Source organism: Heterodontus francisci, chromosome 20 (assembly GCF_036365525.1).
Source record: "Heterodontus francisci isolate sHetFra1 chromosome 20, sHetFra1.hap1, whole genome shotgun sequence".
NCBI lineage: Eukaryota > Metazoa > Chordata > Chondrichthyes > Heterodontiformes > Heterodontidae > Heterodontus > Heterodontus francisci.
This window is the reverse complement of record NC_090390.1, coordinates 90,974,007-91,000,080: the sequence shown is the minus strand read 5'-3', so window position 1 is coordinate 91,000,080 and position 26,074 is coordinate 90,974,007. Positions and strand designations below refer to the sequence as shown.

General features: G+C 43.9%; 2 protein-coding genes across 2 annotated transcripts in view; one reads left to right on the top strand and one right to left on the bottom strand.

Moving 5' to 3' along the window:
• The window catches only part of aldh18a1 (aldehyde dehydrogenase 18 family, member A1), an 875,135-nt gene that overhangs the window by 615,624 nt on the left and 233,437 nt on the right, over window positions 1–26,074 (top strand). The gene's annotated exons all lie outside the window — the stretch shown is intronic.
• Window positions 13,555–26,074, bottom strand: part of LOC137380891 (uncharacterized) — a 118,026-nt gene continuing 105,506 nt past the window's right edge. Inside the window, exon 6 of the mRNA XM_068053296.1 lies at window positions 13,555–13,839. Within this exon, the coding sequence (XP_067909397.1) occupies window positions 13,627–13,839 (213 nt within the window). The 3' untranslated portion in view covers window positions 13,555–13,626. The remainder of the gene's footprint in view (window positions 13,840–26,074) is intronic.

Sequence of the window (26,074 nt, the reverse complement as noted above, 5' to 3'; positions counted from 1 at the left end):
GCAGTGAGTGGTTAAGGTCTGGAATGCGCTACCTGAGTGTGGTGGAGGCAGGTTCAATTGAAGCATTCAAAAGAGAATTAGACAGTTATACGAAAAGGAAGAATGCGCAGGGTTATAGGGAGAAGACAGGGGAATGGAACTGAGGGAATTGCTCGTTCAGAGCCAGTGCAGACACAATGGGCCGAATGGCCTCCTTCTGCACTGTAACGATTCTGCGATTCTGCTATTTTATCCCTACTTCCAGTCTTGCTGCAGGATAGTGAATCTGCTCTATATCCTCTCTAAAGAACCAATATTCTTCCTATAATGTGGATCCAATACTGCACACAGCGCTCGAACTGGGCTCTTACTGACGTTTTATATCGGCTCATCATTACCTCTTGGCTTTTATATTCTACACCTCTGATAAAATCTAGAATTTCTTTAGATTGTTTCATGGCCTTATCACAGAGATGCTGCCTTTAATGTCCTGTGAATCTATTCCCCCAAATTCTCTGCTCTTCGACAGCACTGAGTCTACTTCCATTCACAGTATCATTACTGCTGTGGATTACAAAATTCTGTCCACGGTCAAAGCCAATCGAGTCAAGCCTGCTCTGGAGTCAGTGTGCACCCGAACCAGACTTGCGCTGTACCCGGCAGGAAGATCTCTGACAGCCATGTGCTCCTCAGGGATACGATTGCCTATGCACATCACCCCTATGTTGAGGGGTCCATAAGCAGGAGGCATAGAATTAGGGTAAGATGTAGGAGGCTTAGAGGGGATTTGAGGGGAAATCTTTTCATCCAGAGAGTGGAGATTTGGTAGAAGCAGAAACCATTATAATACCTTGAATTGCCACAACCTACAAGGCTATGAGCCAAGAGTTGGAAAGTAGGCTGGATGGTTACTTGTCAGCCAACACGGACATGATGGGCTTAATGGCCTCCTTCCATGCTATAAATTTCTATGATAGGACAGGAGGGTGGACACCTGTCTCAAATCTCAAGGAACAAGTCAGGAGTGTGATGGAATACTCTCCACTTGCCTGGATGGGTGCAGCTCCAACAACACTCAAGAAGCTCGACACCATCCAGAACAAAGCAGCCCGCTTGGTTGGCACCCCGTCCACAAACATACACTCCCTCCACCACCAATGCACAGTGGCAGAGTGTACCATCTACAAGATGCACTGCAGCAACGCACCAAGGCTGCTTAGACAGCACCTCCCAAACGCGCAACCTCTACCAACTAGGAACAGGAGAATTTATTATGGGGAATAAAGAAATGGCTGACCAACTAAATGCATACTTTGGTTCTGTCTTCACAAAGGGGGACACAAATATCATACCTGAAATGTTGGGGAACACAAAGTTTAGAGAGAGAGGAACTGAAGGAAATCAGTATTAGTAGAGAAATGGTGTTGGGGCAATTGATGGGATTGAAGGCTGATAAATCCCCAGGGCCTGATAAACTACATCCCAGAGTACTTAAGGAAGTGGCCCTAGAAATAGTGGATGCATTGGTGGTCATCTTCCAAGATTCTATAGACTCTGGAACAGTTCCTACAGATTGGAGGGTAGCTAATGTAACCCCACTGTTTAAAAAGGGAGGTAGAGAGAAAGCAGGGAATTATAGACCAGTCAGCCTGATGTCGGTAGAGGGGAAAATTCTAGAGTCCATTATCAAAGATTTTATAGCAGAGCACTTAGAGAACAGTGGTAGAATCGGGCAGAGTCAGCATGGATTTACGAAAGGGAAATCATGCTTGACAAATCTACCAGAATTCTTCGAGGATGTAACTAGTAGAGTTGATGAGGGGGAGTCAGTGGATGTGGTTAATTTGGACTTTCAGAAGGCTTTCGACAAAGTCCCACATAAGAGATTAGCATGTAAAAGTAAAGCGCATGGGATTGGGGGTAGTGTATTGCGATGGATAGAAAATTGGTTGGCAGACAGGAAGCAAAGAGTAGGGATAAATGGGTCTTTTTCCGAATGGCAGGCAGTGACTAGTGGGGTACCGCAGGGATTGGTGCTAGGACCCCAGCTATTCACAATATATATTAATGATTTAGATGAGGGAACTAAATGTAATATCTCCAAATTTGCAGATGACAAAAAACTGGGTGGGAGGGTGAGTTGTGAGGAGGATGCAGAGAGACTTCAGGGTGATTTGGACAAGTTGAGTGAGTGGGCAAATGCATGGCAGATGCAGTATAATGTGGATAAATGTGAGGTTATCCATTTTGGTAGAAAACAGGAAGGCAGATTATTATCTGAACGGCTGTAAACTGAGAGAGGGGAATATGCAGCGAGACCTGGGTGTTCTCGTACACCAGTCGCTGAAGGTAAGCAAGCAGGTGCAACAGGGGGTAAAAAAGGCAAATGGTATGTTGGCCTTCATAGCGAGAGGATTCGAGTACAGGAGGAGGGATGTCTTGCTGCAATTATACAGGGGCTTGATGAGGCCACACCTGGAATATTGTGTGCAGCTTTGGTCTCCTTATTTGAGGAAGGATGTTCTTGCTATAGAGGGAGTGCAGCGAAGGTTTCCCAGACTGATTCCTGGGATGGCGGGACTGACGTATGAGGAGAGATTGAGTTGGTTAGAATTATATTTGCTGGAGTTCAGAAGAGTGAGGGGGGATCTCATAGAAACCTATAAAATTCTAACAGGACTTGACAGGGTAGATGCAGGAAGGATGTTCCCGATGTTGGGGGAGTCCAGAACCAGGGGTTATAGTCTAAGGATACGGGGTAAACCTTTCAGGACTGAAATGAGGAGAAATATCTTCACCCAGAGAATGGTGAACCTGTGGAATTCGCTACCACAGAAAACAGTTGAGGCCAAAACATTGTACGTTTTCAAGAAGGAGTTAGATATAGCTCTTGGGTCTAAACAGATCAAGGGGTATGGGGTGAAAGTGGAAACAGGTTACTGAGTTGGATGATCAGCCATGATCATAATGAATGGCGGAGCAGGCTCGAAGGGCCGAATGGCCTACTCCTGCTCCTATTTTCTATGTTTCTATGTTTCAGAAGGACAAGGGCAGCAGACACATGGGAACACCACCTCCTGCAAGAACCCCTCCAAGTCACACATCATCCTGACTTGGAACTATATCGCCGTTCCTTCACAGACACTGGGTCAAAATCCTGGAACTCCCTTGCTAACAGCACTGTGGGTGTACTTACCCCGCATGGACTGCAGCGTTTCACGAACGCAGTTCACCACTTCTCAAGGGCAATTAGGGATGGGCAATAAATGGCCTGGCCAGCAACGCCCACATCCCATGAATAAAAAAAAATTATGTTCTATGACATCTGTCATTTAATCTTTCCCCCCTCTGTCCTATCACAGTCCTTCCTTCCTTTTTTTTTCTTTCCCCCCGCACCCCCCCCCCCCCCCCCCCCACCTCCCTCCCCTTTCACTTGCTCAAAGACTGTTACATTTCTAACTTTTGCCAGTTCTGATGAAGGGTCACAGACCTGAAATGTTAACTCTGTCTCTCTACACTGATACTTCCAGACCTGCTGAGTATTTCCTGCACTTTTTGCTCTCATTTCAGCATTCCAGCATCCTCAGTATTTTGCTCTTAAGCTAGGGGACTAACCCTGGTTCAATGAGGAATGTAGGAGAACATGGCAGGAGCAGCACCAGACATACCTAAAGATGAGGTGCCAACCTGTTGAAGCTTTAATACAGGAGTACATACATGCTAGCAGTGGAAGCAGCATGCAATAGACAGAGCTAAGCAATCCCACAACCAACGGATCCGATCAAAGCTCGGCAGTCCTGCCACATCCAGTCGTGAATGGTGGTGGGCAATTAAACAACTGACTGCAGGAAGAGACTCCACAAACATGCCCATCTTCAATGACGATGAAGTCGAGCACATCAGGGTGCAAAAGACAAGGCTGAAGCATTTGCAACCATCTACAGCCAGAAGTGCCAAGTGCAAGATCCATCTTGGGCCACTTCTGAGTTCTGTAACATCACAGATGCCAATTTTCAGCCAATTCAATTCACTTCACATGATATTAAGAAATAGCTGAAGGCAATGAATACAGTAAAAGCAATGAATACAACATCCTGGCTGTCGTACAGAAGACTTGTGCTCCAGAACTAGCTGAGCCTCTAGCCAAGTATGTTCCAGTTCGAGACCTCATTACAGCTTTGGTTCAAACTTGGACAAATGAGCTGAATTCCTGGAGGTGAGGTGAGAGTGACTGCCCTTGACATCAAGGTAGCATTTGACCGACTGTGGCATCAAGGCACCCTTGCAAAATTGAAGTTAATGGGAATCCGGGGGAAAACTCTCCGCTGGCTGGAGTCATACATAACATGAAGGAAGATGGTTGTGGTTGTTGGAGGCAATCATCTCAGTCCCAGGACATCACTGCAGGAGTTCCTCAGGGTAGTGTCCTAGGCCCAACCATCTACAGCTGCTTCATCAATGACCTACCCTCCATCGTAAGGTCAAAATTGGGGAAGTGCCCTGATTATTGCACAATGTTCAGTTCCATTCCCCACTCTTCAGATACTGAAGCAGTCTGTGCCTCCATGCAAGCAAGACCTGGACAATATCCAGGTTTGGGCTGATAAGTGGCAAGTTACATTCGCACTACACAAGTGCCAGGCAATGACCATCTCAAACAAGAGAATCTAACCATCTCGCCTTAACAATCATTACCATGGCTGAATCCCCCATCAACTTCCTTGGGGTCAACACTGACCAGAAACTGAACTGCACCAGCCACCTAAATACTGTGGCTACAAGAGGCGATCTGAGGCTGGGATTTCTGTGGTGAGTAACTGACCTCCTAATTCCCCAAAGCCTGTCCATCTATAAAGGCACAAGTCAGGAGTGTAATGGAATACTCTCCACTTGCCTGGATGAATGCAGCTCCAACAACAGTCAGGAAGCTCGACACCATCCAGAACAAAGCAGCCCTCTTGATTGGCACCCCATCCACCACCTTCAACATTCACACCCTTCACCACCGACACACAATGGCAGCAGTGTGTACCCTCTACAAGATGCACTGCAGCAACTCACCAAGGCTCCTTAGACAGCACCTTCCAAACCCACGACCTTTACCAACTAGAAGGACAAGGGCAGCAGATGCATGGGAACACCACCACCTGCAAGTTCCCCTCCAAGTCACACCATCCTGACTTGGAACTATATCGCCGTTCCTTCACTGTCGCTGGGTCAAAATCCTGGAACTCCCTTCCTAACAGCACTGTGGGTGTACCTACACCATATGGACTGCAGCGGTTCAAGAAGGCAGCTCACCACCACCTTTTCAAGGGCAATTAGTGATGGGCAATAAATGCTGGCCTGGCCAGCAATGCCCACATCCATGAATGAATAAAAATCAGAACATTTATGAGAGAACAAAACACTTGAAAAAGAGAAATATTGAAAGGTGGGTAAGAGCAGGGAGTTGATGATGCTGGTGTGCAGATAGCACTGGCACAGACTCCATCAGCCAAAGTTTGCAATATTGGTATCTGGAGATCCTTTGACAAATGTCAAATAAACAAGTTAAAGTGTAAACTGTTAACAGACTTTGACAAAAGTCTCATTAACTGAATTTCCCATTGAACTGACATCATGGTTTTGTTTGCTTTGTGCCATTCTGAAGCTCAAACCATAGACATTTAATATCAGAATGCTCAGCAGTCAAATCGCAAAAGCCATCCTTGGAATGGTTCTGCAATGGATAAGTGCACAAGAGGATTGAATTTAGATTACATTCAGCTAATTTTCCCCTTAAAGTTCTCAAAAATAAGATGCTCAGGGTTAAACCAGACCTTCGGATGCAGCTGCACATTTTAACAAAAATAACTGTGGGGTCATCCAGCGGTTTTCTCAGTTACAGATACAAAGAATTACCATAAAGTCCTTCAAAGAAGAGGCTTGGTTGCACTCTGTGCTCAATGCCTGTTCCTGTCTGTGCAACAGTTTCCCCAAAATAAGTTTCCATCTAAGTGACTTAGTGCAGTCATTGTGCAATCAAAGAACTTCTAACCTTTTAATAGTAGTCACTGATGGCAATCTCTTTCATTCTGCTGGGTTCAACTTCCTAACTTCTCAATAATGTAATGACAGCTCCATTAAAAAGCTGGTGTGTCTGTACACTTAGTGTGGGCTTTTTGTGGTCAGGAAATAGAACCCATTGCAAAGTGCTCAGAGGTCAGCCAGGATTGTGCAAATCCAGCCCATTGTGAAACCACCAAATTACAGCACAGGAGGCCATTCAGCCCATTGCATCTGTGCTAGTACTAGCTCAGTTGGAGCTCTCTAATCTCATTTCCCTGTATCTTTTTATGTTCTGTCCATTGAATTACTTGTCCAATTTACTTTCAAATGATCTTAGTCTCTGCTTCAATTACCTACTTGGGGCAAAGCATTCCATGCTCTGTTAACCTTCAGTCTGCAAAAGAAATCTGAACCTCCCCCTCTGTTCCAATGATAATCCTGATAATCAATGAACTTTTAACCTTTTAATATCAGTCACTGATGACAACCACTTTCATTCTGCTGGGTTCAACGTCCTAACTTCTCAATAATGTAACGTGTCTGTACACTTAGTGTGGGCTCTTTGTGGGCTGACATTTTGCATTCAGCTGAACAATGCATTTGTCCAAGGGAAACGTAATTAGCAAGTCAGTGGAGAAAACCACACAACCTGTTACACTTTGTAGTCAGGAAATAGAACCCATTGAAAAGTGCTCAGCAGCTCCCTTTGTTGCAAATTCATCCACCAATTGAAACAATCTTTCACTATTTATTCTCCAAAAATCTTCATAATTTTGTCAACCTCCTGTGGACCCCATTCCCTTTAACCTTTCCTCTTCCAGTGAAAACAGCTGTGATTTTTCAATCATTTCTTGTAACGTTCTATTTCTGGCATCATCCCAGTGAACCTTCACTGTCCTCTTTCCACAACTCATATAAACTCGAAAGAAAAGCTTCAATGTTGTGATTGTGATCTAAGCAGTAAAATCTGAACCGAGTCAATATCATGTCTTTGCTTTTATATTCAAAAACCTACATAGAAAACCTAGAATCCCATTTGCCTCTTATAGCCTTTTCAATTCCACTGTTAAAGATCTATGTTTCCAGACATATACGTCTCTCTGTTCCTCCAACTTTATTGCGGACCAGAGCATTTTCTGAACAATTCCATTCATTTTTTTTGCCAAAATGTACTACTTCATTTTCTCTGCATTGAAATGCATCTTCCATCTATCTGTTAACTCTACTAACCTGTCTATGTCTTCCTGCAATCTCCTGTATTCTTCCTTGCATTCCCTTCTCGTTTTGTATGAACACATTGGCCAGGATTTTACCAGCCAATTGAAGATGGGCTGGGAAGGATGAGGGGTGGTAAAATGGTGGTGCAAGGTGGCAGGAGGGAAGCCCAATGTCTTCCTGTGTCACGGGGTATTTCCAAAGGTAGAAATAGCAGCAGTGCGGCCCCCACGAACCGGAGGCTGGTGGACGATTAACATAATTAATTGGCCTATCGTCGCCCAATTTTCAACCCTGCCAGCAATTACTGGCATCAGAATGGCCCCCAGCCACGTGGACAACCCCAGCTCCACAGCCCACAGAGGGGACCCTGGTGACAATAGCCGCCCCTGCTGCTCTGATGCTGCTGCTGGAGGATTCACCCCTCCATTTGCCGGAATCTGCCTGGTCCCCACACAACTCCAAATCTCTTACCATCCCTTCGAGGGTGTTTCAACATGGACGCACCGTCTCCTTCTCCTTGCAGCCTCAGTAGTGGCTAGCTCTGGAGTGTGACCTAGTTTCGGGATCGGTGACCGTAGGGATTGTCCCTAGTTTGCCTGTGGACGGGGTTGACCTGCTCCTAGGTAATGATCTGGCGGGAGTGAAGGTGGTAGCCCCCTCAGTAGTGAAAGAAAGACCACAGGAGGTCAGAGAGACAGGGCCTTGGCAGGAGACGGTCCCCTGCAGTTTCCCTGAATGTGTAGTGGATCAGGCCATAATCAAACCAGCTCCCCCAGAGGAGACTGAATTCACACTGCAGGCAGATGACCATGATGTCTGCCTGTCTGAGACTTCCTTTGGAAAGTTGGGAGACCCAGGGAATGAATTAAATGGATTTTCCCTAGCTGAGGCTCAGCGAGCTGACTCAGTATTGTGAGAGTTAGCACAGGCTGCTCAGTCTGAAAGTGAAGCAGAGAGAGTCCCTGATTGCTACTATTTAAAGAATGAGGTACTGATGAGGAAATGGAGTTCCCCTCACAGACCTGAGGGCAAGGAGTAGACAGTGGTTCACCAGTTAGTGGTGCCACAGAGGTAACGGGGAGAAATATTAAGAAGGGCCCACGAGATTACACTGGCTGTACATGCCGATATACGAAAGACCAAAGCCCGCACAAGTCAGCAGTTTGACTGGCCAAAACTCCACAAAGATGTGGTGGAGTACTGCAGGAGTTGCCACATGTGCCAGGTTGAAGAGAAACCCCAACCTACAGTGAAACCTGCACCCCCAGAGTCCTGTACTGATGTTAGGAGGACCCTCCAGCAGAGGGCTGGTGAACTGTAAGGGACCCCCGCTGAGAACAAAAAGGCACAGGCAGGCACAAGGCTGGCAAAAGATTAGAAAGAAAAGGGGAAAAAGTGACCAAGAGTGCAGGTTAAAGGAAGTCTGGGAGGAATCCCGGATGAAAACCCCTACTGTCCGGTTAACCAACCCCGGAAAATTTGAAAAATTAGACCCCACATCCTCCTATGTAAATGCAGACACTAGAAGCACCCCACCAGAGTTGCTAACAGCATTTACAGGAACCTGCAGAGACAAAGAAAGACCCCTAAGGGGCAGAGAAACTGTGAGGGTGATGTCTCACCTAGTCGAAGTGCCACAGGGGAGTGCAGTAGAGTCTGCACAAATACCCGCAGGCAGGAGTGTCCTCTGGGACAAAGGGGAGATTAGCAAAGAATCCCGCCCCCCCTCCCCCCACCCCCCACCCCACAATTCAGAAAAAAAAGCGAACCACCGTGAAGTCAAAAGCCTTTGCATGACTCGGAAAAGCACTGAAAGAGAGTTCAGGACAGACCTGCCCACTACTGACTCTTTAAAAAAAAAAAATTACCTCAGCAGGAATAAAAACACGACGCAGCCATGGAAACAGGCAAACAGAAGAGAAACTTCCCCCCAAAAAAAAGAACCACATGTTTATTGGGATGCCAAAAGGGGGCAAATACAGCAGCGCTGGCACCAAGAAACGACAGGCTGTAATAAGTTTTAGGATTTATGAATGAATGGGAATGAATGAGAGAAATGCATGGGATTTTCTGCATCATACATTTTTCTCTTGACTCTTTCAATGAAATGCACTTTTCTCAAATCGCATTTCATTCTGCTGGGTGTGGAGGTATCATGCTAGGCCCCCACCTGCCAAGAATAAAGCACATTGGTTTTGCCGTGGATGTTGATTTTAGGCTGTTAGTTTAGTTTAGTTTTGAGATACAGCACTGAAACAGGCCCTTCGGCCCACCGAGTCTGTGCCGACCATCAACCACCCATTTATACTAATCCTACACTAATCCCATATTCCTACCACATCCCCACCTGTCCCTATATTTCCCTACCACCTACCTATACTAGGGGCAATTTATAATGGCCAATTTACCTATCAACCTGCAAGTCTTTTGGCATGTGGGAGGAAACCGGAGCACCCGGAGGAAACCCACGCAGACACAGGGAGAACTTGCAAACTCCACACAGGCAGTACCCAGAATTGAACCTGGGTCGCTGCAGCTGTGAGGCTGCGGTGCTAACCACTGCGCCACTGTGCCGCCCGCGTTGCTGGAGTTAAGAGGGACTTGTTGGGCAGGTCGGCCGTGGCTGGAAGGGGCATCTACATATTAACAGACAGTGTTTGGAAGGACAAAGCAGCCAATCCCTGACATTCAGCCCAAAGTGGACTTTTTATCACCGGATGTTGAGAGTGGGGGAGCTCATATTCCGGGTTGACTGCTGGGATGACCGAGTGCACGGACGGACGTGGTCAGGCTTGCTGGTCACATGGCTGACCTGCTGGGCAGCCTGAGTTTTATGAATTTTCGCAAGCAGTTTGGGCAGAGTGTCTGTTTGCTCCTGGACTGGGAGGATCTCGCTCCTGTCTGCTCCCTTCTCTTTCTTGTGGGCCTCTGAATCCACTGAGGACACATGAACCTTGGGAGTGGGGGCGTCTCCGACAGCAAACAAGGTTTGGGAAGGGTGCTGGGTCCCAACAGGGGGCGGGAACTCTACAGTGAGCTCAAAGAACCATAACAACTCTTCAGATATTTGCATGTGTGTATCGCGTATGCCTGCTAGTGTGGGGTGTGTCGTGTCTCCGTAGGCTTCGTTCAAGTCGAATAAAATTTCAACTTTTCTTCTTTAAAGTTACGAAATCCTGTTTGTTCTGGTTTCTTTGCCTTATAATTGGAAAGCGGTGAACAAGGATTCACCAAGGGGGAACTGAAAACACGGTGTGTTTAAAATTAAACCCTGTTACGGTGAGACCAGATGAAGGCTGAGTGGGAACCCTGGACAGCTTTCTCAGCTGGTCGTAACAATTTGATAGATGGCCAAAGGGTTAGTCAAACAGGTAGTTTTTAAGGAGCATCTTAAAGGAGAAAGAGAAGCAGAGAGATTTAGGAAAGGAATTCCAGAGTTTAGAGCCCAGGAAGCTGAAGGCACGGCCACCAATGGTGGAGTAATCAAAATTTGGAATCCTTGGAAGTCAGAATTAGATGAGTGTAGATATCTTGCAAGAACATGGCAGATGGAATATAATGTGGAAAAATGTGAAGATGTCCACTTTAGTAGGAAAAACAGAAATGCAGAATATTTCTTAACTGGTGAGAGATTGGGAAGTGTTGATGTCCAAAGGGACCTGGGTGTCCTTGTTTATAAGTCACGGAAAGCTAACATGCAGGTGCAGCAAACATTTGGGAAGGCAAATGTTGGCTTTCATTGCAAGAGGATTTGAGTACAGGAGTAAAGAAGTCGCTGCAATTGTATAGAACCTTGGTGAGACTGCACCTGGAATATTGTGTACAGTTTTGATCCCCTCATCTGAGGAAGGATATACTTACCACAGAGAGAGTGCAGCAGAGGTTCACCAGACTAATCCCTGGGATGGTGGGATTGTCTTATGAGGAGAGATTGAGGAGACTGGGCCTGTATTCTCTAGAGTTTAAAAGAATGAGAGATGATCTCATTGAAGCATACAAAATTCTTCCAGGCCTGATAGGGTGGATGCAGGAAGGATGTTTCCCCTGGTTAGGGGGTCTAGAACCAGGGGACACAGTCTCAGAATAAGAGGCAGGCCATTTAGGACTGAGATGAGGAGGAATTTCTTCACTCAGAGGGTTGTGAATCTTTGGAATTCTCTACACCAGGGGGCTGTGGAAGCTCAGTCGTTGTGTATATTTAAGACAGAGATCAATAGAGTTATAGATATTAAAGATCTGAAGGGATATGGGGATAGTACAGGAAATTGGCGTTGATGTAGAAAATGAATGGCAGAGCAGACTTGAGGGGCCAAATGGCCTACTCCTGCCCCTATTTCCTACCTTCCTATGGAAGGTTGTAGGGCTGGAGGAGATTACAGAGATAGGGAGGGACGAGACCATGAGCGATTTGAACAAGGATGAGAATTTTTAACTCATGTACAGATAGAATGGGAGCCAACGTAAGTCAGCGAGCAAAGGAGGAATGGATAGAACTTGGGACAAGTAAGGATATGGGCAGCAGAGTTTCAGATGACCTCAAGTTTATACGGGGTAGAATGTGAGGGGGCAGCCAGGAGTGTGTTGGAATAGTCAAGTCTAGAGGTCGCAAAGGCATGACTGAGTGTTTCAGCAGCAGATGAGCAGTGAGGCAGGAGTGAAGACAGGTAATAATACAGGTGGAAATAGGCAGTCTTGTGATGGTGTGAATACATGCTTGGAAGCTCAGTCCAAGGACAAATATGACACCAAGGGTGCTTTAGTCTTGGATTGTTGCCAGGGAGAGGGATGGAGTCCATGGCTAGAGTTTGGAGCAGGCACTGAAGACAATGGCTTCAGTATTCCGAATATATAATTGGAGGAAATTTCTGTTCATCCAGTACTGGATAGCAAATGAACAGTCTGATAATTTAGCAACAGAGGAGGGGTCGAGAGAGGTGGTGGTGAGGTAGAGTGGGTGTCATCGGTGTTCATGTGAAAACTAACGCTGTGCTTTTGGAGGATGTCACCCAGGGACAGTATGTAGATTAGAAATAGAAGGGGGTCAAGGAAAGAGCCTTGGGTGATACCAGAGGTAACGGTGCGGGGGCAGGAAGAGAAGTTGTCACAAGTGATACTCTGGCTAAGATAGATAAATAAGAGTGGAAGCAGATGAGAGCTGTCCCAGCCAGCTGGACAACAGAGGAGAGTTGGAGGAGGATCTGGTCAACTGCGTCAAATGCCGCAGGAAGTTTGAGAAGGATGAGGAAGGAAATCTTTAATTACGTAGGCAGTAAGAAGTTAAGCTCAGAGGTTTGCAGTGCACTATGATCAGAAGTGGAAAAATCAACAGATTTAGGCATGAGGAATTTAAACAGTTTTCCTGTGTATGGCCATATTGGTGGAGTTGTGGATAGGGCCGAAGGGCCTGTACTGCGCTGTAATGTTCTAATGTTCTAATTACTATAGTCACAGTGCCTGATGGACAGAGTACTTCCAGATAAATTCTCATCATAACACACTCACAGATGAGTTGTGCAGTAGACAACTGGTCAAAATGATGAACTTGGACATCGGTTGGTAAAGAAAGAGGAGCAAAGCTAAACAAACCAGCACATCGGCTTGAGGGATCATGCATGATGTTTGAGTGATTCCAGTTTAATTTGGAAAAGAGGGGAAGATGTACCAGTTTACTCATTTATTAGCTTGTTGTTCTGCCATGATAGACAATGTTTTGCACTATGAAATAGTCTGTTCCAGATATTTGTGGGTTTCCAAGATGCAAAACACTCCTTGACAGTCTCCAAGTGCACTCTGAGTAACTCTCAAGAAAACTGGACAAACTGTCAATCCTCCACAAAAATCTGTCAACAGAAGTTGGAGGATCCACTGTAGATGTGGTTCAACATTGACAAACTTAGGCCTCCAGAAGCAAATGCAGGTTTTTATTACTGAGCTGAAGAAGCAGAGTCATAATGTTCAAAGGAGAGATATTACATAGCAGTTTATAAATCAAACAACACTGTGAGAGAAAGGTTCGGACAATTTGCAGTCAGGGATTGTAAATATTAAGCAAAGAGATCGAAGCACACTGAGGCTGTTGTGAAATATCTAATCAGTGGAGTTTAAAGCCAAAATAAAAACAAGAAATGCTGGAAATACTCAGCAGGTCTGACGGCATCTGTGGAGAGAGAAACAGAGTTAACGTTTCAGTTCTGATGAAGAGTCACTGACCTAAAACGTTAACTCTGCTTCTCTCTCCACAGATACTGCCAGACCTGCTGAGTATTTCCAGCACTTTCTTGTTTTTATTTCAGATTTCCAGAATCTGCAGTATTTTGCTTTTATTTTACAGTTTAAAGCCAAAGCTGGAATGGATGGTGCAGTGGTTCCTAATTCAGTTTATACACAAACAAAAAAAAACCTCTCCCAGAACCTGCTTGGTCCTGGGACTAACCAGTTTGATGTTTGAGGAATGTTTGAGGAATGTTTATGGAGAAACATACAAAACAAAAACATCAACACGAGGACAAGTATGTTCAGGGTGTGAGAGTTCATGATTAGTGTGGCCAGCAGCAGGGGCTTTGTCCAAATCTCTAATGTTGGCGCAGGATTCTGAAAGACAAAAACACAAACTGAAATTTCCAATGTGTGTGTTGTTTTAATATCTCACCCTCCTCCCTTACACAGCAGTGTGAAGTAATGGAAGGATTTGTGAATTGATTAACAGTCTGACAGGCCGTGACGTGAACACTCCTTCGATGGCCATAACCATCCTTATACCAACCAATGGAGTGGGATGGAGTGGGCAGATGTTGGGGATTTGTCCGATATGACAAGAGAGTTTTATTGGCTCCCACAACTCCCACCCAGTGGACATCAGTTTCCTCCAGGAGGCCAACTCAGAGTTCTGGAGTGGAGTTCAAACACTGCACCTTCTGCCTCGGTGGGAAAGCTGCCAATGATTATATTCTGCCTTTACCAGAGCAGGGAAGATACATGCTGCACCATACAGAGTGGATGGAAATAACAGTGATGGGAGATAAGTTGACAGAATAGTGTGCTGAAATCATGGTGTTGGCTGAATAAAACAGTCTCATTTATGTTTTCATATCCTCAATAAACCAAATGAAAGTGTTTGTTAAGAAACTCACACCCTCCCAATGGTAGCTTTCATAGATAAAACACAGATTAAACTAGGACACTATGTTAATATGCATGATATTGGAATGATTCATAGAATTATAGAAAGTTTAAGGCACAAGAAAGAGGCCACTTGGCCCATCGTGTCTGTGCTGGCTGAAAACAATCCACCTATTCGAATCGCACCTTCCAGCATTTGGTCCGTGGCCCTGCAGCTTACAGCACTTGAGGTTCATATCCAGACTTCTTTTGAATGAGTTGAGGGTTTCTGCCTCAACTACCCTTTCAGGCAGTGAGTTCCAGACCATCACCATCCTCTGGGTGAAAAAGGTTTTCCTCATCTCCCCTCTAATTTTTCTACCAATCACTTTAAATCTATTCCCCCTCATCACTGACCTCTCTGCTAAGGTGAATAGACCCTTCACCTTACTTCACCTCCACTCTATCCAGGCCCCTCAACCTTTTGTACATTTCAATCAGACCGCCCTTCAGCCTTCTTTGTTCCAAGGAGAACAACCCCAGTCTATCCAATCTTTCCTCATAGCTGTATTTTTCCAGTCCTGGCAACATCCTCGTAAATCTCCTCTGTACCCTCTCTAGTGTAATTACATCCTTTCTGTAATGAGGTGACCAAAACTGCACACAGTACTCAGGTTGTGGCCTAACCAATGAGTTATGCAGTTACAGCATAACCTCCCTGCTCTTATATTTTATACCTCAGCTAATAAAGGAAAGGATTCCATATGCCTTCTTAACCACCTTATTGACCTGTCCTGCTACCTTCTGTGGACATTCACTCCAAGGTCCCTCACTTCCTCTACACTTCTCAGTATTTTCCCATTAATTGTGCATTCCTTTGCCTTGTTTGACCTCCCCAAATGCATCACCTCACACTTCTCCGGGTTGAATTCCATTCGTCACTTTTCTGCCCATCTGACCAGACTCTCAATATCTTCCTGCAGCCCACAGCTATCCTACTCGCTATCTTTGTGTCGGCAACTTTCTTGATCCTGCCCCCTATATTTACATCCGAATTGTTAATATACACCACAAAAAGCAGGGGACCCAGTACTGAGCCTGCGGAACGCCACTGGAAACAGTCCTCCAATCACTAAAACACCCATCAACAATTATCCTTTGTTTCCTGCCACTGAGCCAATTTTGTATCCATAGAAACATAGAAAATAGGAGCAGGAGTAGGCCATTCAGCCCTCCGAGCCTACTCCGCCATTCATTATGATCATGGCTGATTATCCAACTCAGTAACCTGTTCCCGCTTTTACCCCATACCCTTTGATCCCTTTAGACCCAAGAGCTATATCTAACTCCTTCTTGAAAACATACAATGTTTTGGCCTCAACTGCTTTCAGTGGTAGCGAATTCCACAGGCTCACCACTCTCTGGGTGAAGAAATTTCTCCTCATCTCAGTCCTGAAAGGTTTACCCTGTATCCTTAGACTATGACTCCTGGTTCTGACTCCCCCACCATCAGGAACATCCTTCCTGCATCTACCCTGTCAAGTCCTGTTAGAATTTTAGAGGTTTCTACGAGATCCCCCCTCACTCTTCTGAACTCCAGCGAATATAATCCTCACCGACTCAATCTCTCCTCATATCCCAGTCCCGCTAACCCAGGAATCAGTCTGGTAAACCTTCGCTGCACTCCCTCTATAGCAAGAACATCCTTCCTCAGATAAGGAGACCAAAACTGCACACAATATTCCAGGTGTGGCCTCACCAAGGCCCTGTATAATTGCAGCAAGACATCCCTGCTCCTGTACTCGAATCCTTTCGCGATGACGGCCAACATACCATTTGCCTTTTTTACCGCCTGTTGGACCTTCAGCGACTGGTGTAGGAGAACACACAGGTCTCGCTATATATTTCCCTCTCTCAGTTTATAGCCATTCAGATAATAATCCACCTTGCTGCATTTTCCCGGATCCCATGGGATTTTATTTTTTTAACCAGTCTGCCACGTGGGATCTTGTCAAAAGCCTTGCTAAAATCCATGTAGACCACATCAACTGCACTACCCTCATCTATCTTCCTTGTTACTTCTTCAAAAAATTCAATCAAGTTGGTCAAACAAGATCTTCCCTTAACAAATCCATGCTGATTATCCTTGATTAACCTGTGCCTTTCTAAGTGACAGTTTATCCTGTCTCAGAATAAATTCCAATAATTTACCCACTACGGAGGTTCATCTGACTGGCCTGTAATTATTCACTCCCTTTTTAAACAGAGGTACAATGTTAGCAGTTCTCCAATCCTCCGGCACCACACCTGTATCCAGTGAGGACTGGAAAATGATGGTCAGACTCTCTGTTATTTCCTCTCTCGCTTCTTTTAACAGCCTAGGATACATTTCATCTGGCCCTGGTGATTTATCAACTTTCAAGGATGCTAATCCTATAAATGCTTCCTCTCTCCCTATGTTTATCAGCTGAAGGCTGATATTAAGTTTTACTCACTGTGTTTATGATAACAGTTGGGCGATATGAATGTTTTGCGAATGGTGTGTTTATGTTATGTCTTTTCATTATGGCAAATGTTGGGTTAACACCTGATTTGCTTAAAGAAATAACCAAATCTGGGTGACAAAAGGAGTCAGTGGACAAGCAACATTATTTGGGGGACACTCCTGACTCTCAGACATAGACCCCAGAATTTCAGGTACAATTGGTATCTTTCCATGTACTGATGATTGCAGTTTTATGTGATTTCCAAAAATGCAACTTTTATTTCTTGGTCAAACTTCAAAAAATTATATATCTAAAGGAGCACATTTCCAGCTCACCAACTCTTCTGAGGCCATCAAGAGAAAGTGGGAACGGATAAAGAACATTTGAGAAATTCCTCTCCCTCCTTACCCGCTAAGGTTATCTCAGTTGATATTTGGGTAATTCAAGTCTCCCAATATTAACACTCTATAGGATTGGAGAGTGACAAATATGACACCCTTATTCAAGAAAGGGTGTAAGATCAGTCCGAGCAAGTACAGGCCAGTTAGTTTAACATCAGTGGTGGGTAAGATTTTAGAAACAATATCAGAGAAAATATCAATGAACATTTGGAGAGATTCAAGTTAATTAGCGATAGCCAGCATGGACTTGTAAAATGCTTGACTAATCTAATTGAATTTTTTGATGCAATAACAGAGAAGGTTGATGAAGGGAATGCGGTGGATGTTGTTTATATGGAGTTTAAGCAAGCATTTGATAAGATGCCACATAAAAGGCTGGTTAAGAAAATTGAAGCCCCTGGAATAGGAGAGTCAGTGTCCAATTGGATAAAAAATTGGCTTAAGGACAGAGTCGTAGTAAATGGTTGTTTTTCAGACTGAAGAATGGTAGACAGTGATGTTCCCCAAGGGTCAGTGCTGGGATCACTGCATTTTTTGCTAGATAGAACCAAAGTCAGCCCATATATAAATGACTTGGATCTTGGAATACAGAGTAGAATCTCAAAATTTGCTGATGACACCAAACCTGGAGGAGAGGCAAACAGTGAGGATGCTAGGGTATAGACAGACTAGCAGAATGGGCAGAGAGGTGGCAGATGGAATTTAATACTGACAAGTGTGAGGTGATGCATTTTGGCAGATAGAATAGGGAGAGGCAATATATACTTAATGGCACAATTCTAAAGAGTGTGTAGAAACCATAGAACCATAGAAACAGAGGGACCTGGAGGTGCCTATGCATAGATCTTTGAAGGGGGCAGGACACATTGCGAGAGTAGTTAATAAAGCATCTAGTATCTTGGGCTTCATACATAGAGGCTTTGTGTATAGTAGCAGGGAAGTTATGCTAAACCTTTATAAAGCTCTGTTTAGGCCCCAACTGGAGCATTGCATCCAGTTCTGGTCACCACACTTGAGAGGGTCCTTGAGAGGGTGCAGAGGTGATTTAGCAGAATGGTTCCCGGGATGGAGGATTTTAGTTAAAAGATTGGGTTGGAAAGCTGAGTTTTTTCTCCTTGGAACAAAGGAGATTGAGGGGAAATTTAGTAGAAGTGTATAAGATTATGACAGGCTTTGTTAAGTTAGACACGGAAGAACCGTTCCCATTAACAAATAGTACTCTGACTAGGGGACACAGATTGAAGGTTTTGGGCAAAAGATACAGGGGGAATATGAGGAAGCACTTTTTTACACAGCAGGTGGTAATGACCTGGAACTTTGCTGCCACAAGGTGGTGGAAGTGGAGACAATCAATGATTCAAGAGGAAGTTGGAAGACCACCTGAGAGAAATAGACTTGCAGGGCTGTGGGGATCGAGCCTTGAAGTAAAGGCCTGTTCAGGTCTGTGAAAAGAAACCTGACCCGAGCCAGACAGAACCACATCCAACCCAAGCCCAACCCGGCCCGAGTCCTTCTGTTTTTCCCCGTGCCCGACCCTACCCGACCATCAGTTAACTTACCTTCCGTTTTTCACTTTGTTGCTGATCTGCACAAGCTTAAAATAACTGTAACAAAACCACGTTTCTAGTCAAAAAAATTACATTAACAGTGGAGCCACTTACCTGTGACAGAGCGTGTCCGACCCAAGCCCAAATGCCGGACCCGGACGTGCAACCCGACCCGACCCAAACCGACCCCGACACATGTCGTCGGGTCCTGTCGGGTTTGGGTCAGGAAACAGGCCTTTACTGTGAAGTGGGACTGACTGCATAGCTCCGGGAAGAGCCAGCATGGACTCAATAGGCCAAATGGCCTCCTTTTGTGCTGTAAGTGACTCTATGACTCTATGCAAAGCTAACTTGGAATACTTAACTCTAAGTACCAGCAGGATATTCATCCATCAGGTGAAGTGTGCACTTAGTTTTGTCCAACATTTACAGCAGTAACTTGGTCAAAAATCCACTCAGAGTTGAGGGGCTGCATTTTATGTTGCAACAATGGCCTGAAAATATAGCGGTGGGCACAGGAAGTATATAAAAGCAGTGTGTTATTTAAATGGAGAGAGACTGCACCACTCTGTGTGTTATTTAAATGGTGAGAGACTGCACCACTCTGTGTGTTATTTAAATGGTGAGAGACTGCACCACTCTGTGTGTTATTTAAATGGAGAGAGACTGCACCACTCTGTGTGTTATTTAAATGGTGAGAGACTGCACCACTCTGTGTGTTATTTAAATGGATAGAGACTGCACCACTCTGTGTGTTATTTAAATGGATAGAGACTGCACCACTCTGTGTGTTATTTAAATGGTGAGAGACTGCACCAATCTGTGTGTTATTTAAATGGAGAGAGACTGCACCACTCTGTGTGTTATTTAAATGGTGAGAGACTGCACCACTCTGTGTGTTATTTAAATGGATAGAGACTGCACCACTCTGTGTGTTATTTAAATGGATAGAGACTGCACCACTCTGTGTGTTATTTAAATGGATAGAGACTGCACCACTCTGTGTGTTATTTAAATGGATAGAGACTGCACCACTCTGTGTGTTATTTAAATGGTGAGAGACTGCACCACTCTGTGTGTTATTTAAATGGATAGAGACTGCACCACTCTGTGTGTTATTTAAATGGATAGAGACTGCACCACTCTGTGTGTTATTTAAATGGATAGAGACTGCACCACTCTGTGTGTTATTTAAATGGTGAGAGACTGCACCACTCTGTGTGTTATTTAAATGGAGAGAGACTGCACCACTCTGTGTGTTACTTAAATGGATAGAGACTGCACCACTCTGTGTGTTATTTAAATGGATAGAGACTGCACCACTCTGTGTGTTATTTAAATGGAGAGAGACTGCACCACTCTGTGTGTTATTTTAATGGAGAGAGACTGCACCACTCTGTGTGTTATTTAAATGGATAGAGACTGCACCACTCTGTGTGTGATTTAAATGGATAGAGATTGCATCACTCTGTGTGTTATTTAAATGGAGAGAGACTGCACCACTCTGTGTGTTATTTAAATGGAGAGAGACTGCACCACTCTGTGTGTTATTTAAATGGAGAGAGACTGCACCACTCTGTGTGTTATTTTAATGGAGAGAGACTGCACCACTCTGTGTGTTATTTAAATGGAGAGAGACTGCACCACTCTGTGTGTTATTTAAATGGATAGAGACTGCACCACTCTGTGTGTTATTTAAATGGATAGAGATTGCATCACTCTGTGTGTTATTTAAATGGAGAGAGACTGCACCACTCTGTGTGTTATTTAAATGGAGAGAGACTGCACCACTCTGTGTGTTATTTAAATGGAGAGAGACTGCACCACTCTGTGTGTTATTTAAATGGAGAGAGACTGCACCACTCTGTGTGTTATTTAAATGGAGAGAGACTGCACCACTCTGTGTGTTATTGAAATGGAGAGAGACTGCACCACTCTGTGTGTTATTTAAATGGAGAGAGACTGCACCACTCTGTGTTATTTAAATGGAGAGAGACTGCACCACTCTGTGTTATTTAAATGGAGAGAGACTGCACCACTCTGTGTGTTATTGAAATGGATAGAGACTGCACCACTCTGTGTGTTATTGAAATGGATAGAGACTGCACCACTCTGTGTGTTATTTAAATGGAGAGAGACTGCACCACTCTGTGTGTTATTTAAATGGAGAGAGACTGCACCACTCTGTGCGTTATTTAAATGGAGAGAGACTGCACCACTCTGTGTGTTATTTAAATGGAGAGTGACTGCACCACTCTGTGTGTTATTTAAATGGATAGAGATCTCACCACTCTGTGTGTTATTTAAATGGATAGAGACTGCACCACTCTGTGTGTTATTTAAATGGAGAGAGACTGCACCACTCTGTGCGTTATTTAAATGGAGAGAGACTGCACCACTCTGTGTGTTATTTAAATGGAGAGTGACTGCACCACTCTGTGTGTTATTTAAATGGATAGAGACCTCACCACTCTGTGTGTTATTTAAATGGAGAGTGACTGCACCACTCTGTGTGTTATTTAAATGGATAGAGACCTCACCACTCTGTGTGTTATTTAAATGGAGAGTGACTGCACCACTCTGTGTGTTATTTAAATGGATAGAGACCTCACCACTCTGTGTGTTATTTAAATGGAGAGAGACTGCACCACTCTGTCCGTTATTTAAATGGAGAGAGACTGCACCACTCTGTGTGTTATTTAAATGGAGAGAGACTGCACCACTCTGTGTGTTATTTAAATGGAGAGAGACTGCACCACTCTGTGTGTTATTTAAATGGATAGAGACTGCACCACTCTGTGTGTTATTTAAATGGAGAGAGACTGCACCACTCTGTGTGTTATTTAAATGGAGAGAGACTGCACCACTCTGTGTGTTATTTAAATGGAGAGAGACTGCACCACTCTGTGCGTTATTTAAATGGAGAGAGACTGCACCACTCTGTGTGTTATTTAAATGGAGAGAGACTGCACCACTCTGTGTGTTATTTAAATGGAGAGAGACTGCACCACTCTGTGTGTTATTTAAATGGATAGAGACTGCACCACTCTGTGTGTTATTTAAATGGATAGAGACTGCACCACTCTGTGTGTTATTTAAATGGAGAGAGACTGCACCACTCTGTGTGTTATTTAAATGGAGAGAGACTGCACCACTCTGTGTGTTATTTAAATGGAGAGAGACTGCACCACTCTGTGTGTTATTTAAATGGATAGAGACTGCACCACTCTGTGTGTTATTTAAATGGAGAGAGACTGCACCACTCTGTGTGTTATTTAAATGGAGAGAGACTGCACCACTCTGTGTGTTATTTAAATGGAGAGAGACTGCACCACTCTGTGTGTTATTTAAATGGATAGAGACTGCACCACTCTGTGTGTTATTTAAATGGAGAGAGACTGCACCACTCTGTCCGTTATTTAAATGGAGAGAGACTGCACCACTCTGTGTGTTATTTAAATGGATAGAGACTGCACCACTCTGTGTGTTATTTAAATGGAGAGAGACTGCACCACTCTGTCTGTTATTTAAATGGAGAGAGACTGCACCACTCTGTGTGTTATTTAAATGGATAGAGACTGCACCACTCTGTGTGTTATTTAAATGGATAGAGACTGCACCACTCTGTCCGTTATTTAAATGGAGAGAGACTGCACCACTCTGTGTGTTATTTAAATGGATAGAGACTGCACCACTCTGTGTGTTATTTAAATGGAGAGAGACTGCACCACTCTGTGTGATATTTAAATGGATAGAGACTGCACCACTCTGTGTGTTATTGAAATGGAGAGAGACTGCACCACTCTGTGTGATATTTAAATGGATAGAGACTGCACCACTCTGTGTGTTATTGAAATGGATAGAGACTGCACCACTCTGTGTGATATTTAAATGGAGAGAGACTGCACCACTCTGTCTGTTATTTAAATGGATAGAGACTGCACCACTCTGTGTGTTATTTAAATGGAGAGAGACTGCACCACTCTGTGTGTTATTTAAATGGATAGAGACTGCACCACTCTGTGTGTTATTTAAATGGAGAGAGATTGCACCACTCTGTGTGTTATTTAAATGGAGAGAGACTGCACCACTCTGTGTGTTATTTAAATGGAGAGAGACTGCACCACTCTGTGTGTTATTTAAATGGATAGAGACTGCACCACTCTGTGTGTTATTTAAATGGAGAGAGATTGCACCACTCTGTGTGTTATTGAAATGGATAGAGACTGCACCACTCTGTGTGTTATTTAAATGGAGAGAGATTGCACCACTCTGTGTGTTATTTAAATGGAGAGAGATTGCACCACTCTGTGTGTTATTGAAATGGATAGAGACTGCACCACTCTGTGTGTTATTTAAATGGAGAGAGACTGCACCACTCTGTGTGTTATTTAAATGGAGAGAGACTGCACCACTCTGTGTGATATTTAAATGGAGAGAGACTGCACCACTCTGTCTGTTATTTAAATGGATAGAGACTGCACCACTCTGTGTGTTATTTAAATGGAGAGAGACTGCACCACTCTGTGTGTTATTTAAATGGAGAGAGACTGCACCACTCTGTGTGTTATTTAAATGGATAGAGACTGCACCACTCTGTGTGTTATTTAAATGGATAGAGACTGCACCACTCTGTGTGTTATTTAAATGGATAGAGACTGCACCACTCTGTGTGTTATTTAAATGGAGAGAGACTGCACCACTCTGTGTGTTATTGAAATGGATAGAGACTGCACCACTCTGTGTGTTATTGAAATGGATAGAGACTGCACCACTCTGTGTGATATTTAAATGGAGAGAGACTGCACCACTCTGTCTGTTATTTAAATGGATAGAGACTGCACCACTCTGTGTGTTATTTAAATGGAGAGTGACTGCACCACTCTGTGTGTTATTTAAATGGATAGAGACCTCACCACTCTGTGTGTTATTTAAATGGATAGAGACCTCACCACTCTGTGTGTTATTTAAATGGATAGAGACCTCACCACTCTGTGTGTTATTTAAATGGATAGAGACTGCACCACTCTGTGTGTTATTGAAATGGATAGAGACTGCACCACTCTGTGTGATATTTAAATGGAGAGAGACTGCACCACTCTGTCTGTTATTTAAATGGATAGAGACTGCACCACTCTGTGTGTTATTTAAATGGAGAGTGACTGCACCACTCTGTGTGTTATTTAAATGGATAGAGACCTCACCACTCTGTGTGTTATTTAAATGGATAGAGACCTCACCACTCTGTGTGTTATTTAAATGGATAGAGACTGCACCACTCTGTGTGATATTTAAATGGAGAGAGACTGCACCACTCTGTCTGTTATTTAAATGGATAGAGACTGCACCACTCTGTGTGTTATTTAAATGGAGAGTGACTGCACCACTCTGTGTGTTATTTAAATGGATAGAGACCTCACCACTCTGTGTGTTATTTAAATGGATAGAGACTGCACCACTCTGTGTGTTATTTAAATGGATAGAGACTGCACCACTCTGTGTGATATTTAAATGGAGAGAGACTGCACCACTCTGTCTGTTATTTAAATGGATAGAGACTGCACCACTCTGTGTGTTATTTAAATGGATAGAGACCTCACCACTCTGTGTGTTATTTAAATGGATAGAGACTGCACCACTCTGTGTGTTATTTAAATGGAGAGAGACTGCACCACTCTGTGTGTTATTTAAATGGATAGAGACTGCACCACTCTGTGTGTTATTTAAATGGATAGAGACTGCACCACTCTGTGTGTTATTTAAATGGATAGAGACTGCACCACTCTGTGTGATATTTAAATGGAGAGAGACTGCACCACTCTGTGTGTTATTTAAATGGATAGAGACTGCACCACTCTGTGTGTTATTTAAATGGAGAGAGACTGCACCACTCTGTGTGTTATTTAAATGGATAGAGACTGCACCACTCTGTGTGATATTTAAATGGAGAGAGACTGCACCACTCTGTGTGTTATTTAAATGGAGAGAGACTGCACCACTCTGTGTGTTATTTAAATGGATAGAGACTGCACCACTCTGTGTGATATTTAAATGGAGAGAGACTGCACCACTCTGTGTGTTATTTAAATGGATAGAGACTGCACCACTCTGTGTGATATTTAAATGGAGAGAGACTGCACCACTCTGTGTGTTATTTAAATGGATAGAGACTGCACCACTCTGTCTGTTATTTAAATGGATAGAGACCTCACCACTCTGTGTGTTATTTAAATGGATAGAGACTGCACCACTCTGTGTGATATTTAAATGGAGAGAGACTGCACCACTCTGTGTGTTATTGAAATGGATAGAGACTGCACCACTCTGTGTGATATTTAAATGGAGAGAGACTGCACCACTCTGTGTGTTATTGAAATGGATAGAGACTGCACCACTCTGTGTGATATTTAAATGGAGAGAGACTGCACCACTCTGTGTGTTATTGAAATGGATAGAGACTGCACCACTCTGTGTGATATTTAAATGGAGAGAGACTGCACCACTCTGTCTGTTATTTAAATGGAGAGTGACTGCACCACTCTGTGTGTTATTTAAATGGAGAGTGACTGCACCACTCTGTGTGTTATTTAAATGGATAGAGACCTCACCACTCTGTGTGTTATTTAAATGGAGAGAGACTGCACCACTCTGTGTGTTATTTAAATGGATAGAGACTGCACCACTCTGTGTGATATTTAAATGGAGAGAGACTGCACCACTCTGTGTGTTATTGAAATGGATAGAGACTGCACCACTCTGTGTGATATTTAAATGGAGAGAGACTGCACCACTCTGTCTGTTATTTAAATGGATAGAGACTGCACCACTCTGTGTGTTATTTAAATGGATAGAGACTGCACCACTCTGTGTGTTATTTAAATGGATAGAGACTGCACCACTCTGTGTGTTATTTAAATGGAGAGAGACTGCACCACTCTGTGTGTTATTTAAATGGAGAGAGACTGCACCACTCTGTGTGTTATTTAAATGGAGAGAGACTGCACCACTCTGTGTGTTATTTAAATGGAGAGAGACTGCACCACTCTGTGTGTTATTTAAATGGATAGAGACTGCACCACTCTGTGTGTTATTTAAATGGATAGAGACTGCACCACTCTGTGTGTTATTTAAATGGATAGAGACTGCACCACTCTGTGTGTTATTTAAATGGATAGAGACTGCACCACTCTGTGTGTTATTTAAATGGAGAGAGACTGCACCACTCTGTGTGTTATTTAAATGGAGAGAGACTGCACCACTCTGTGTGTTATTTAAATGGAGAGAGACTGCACCA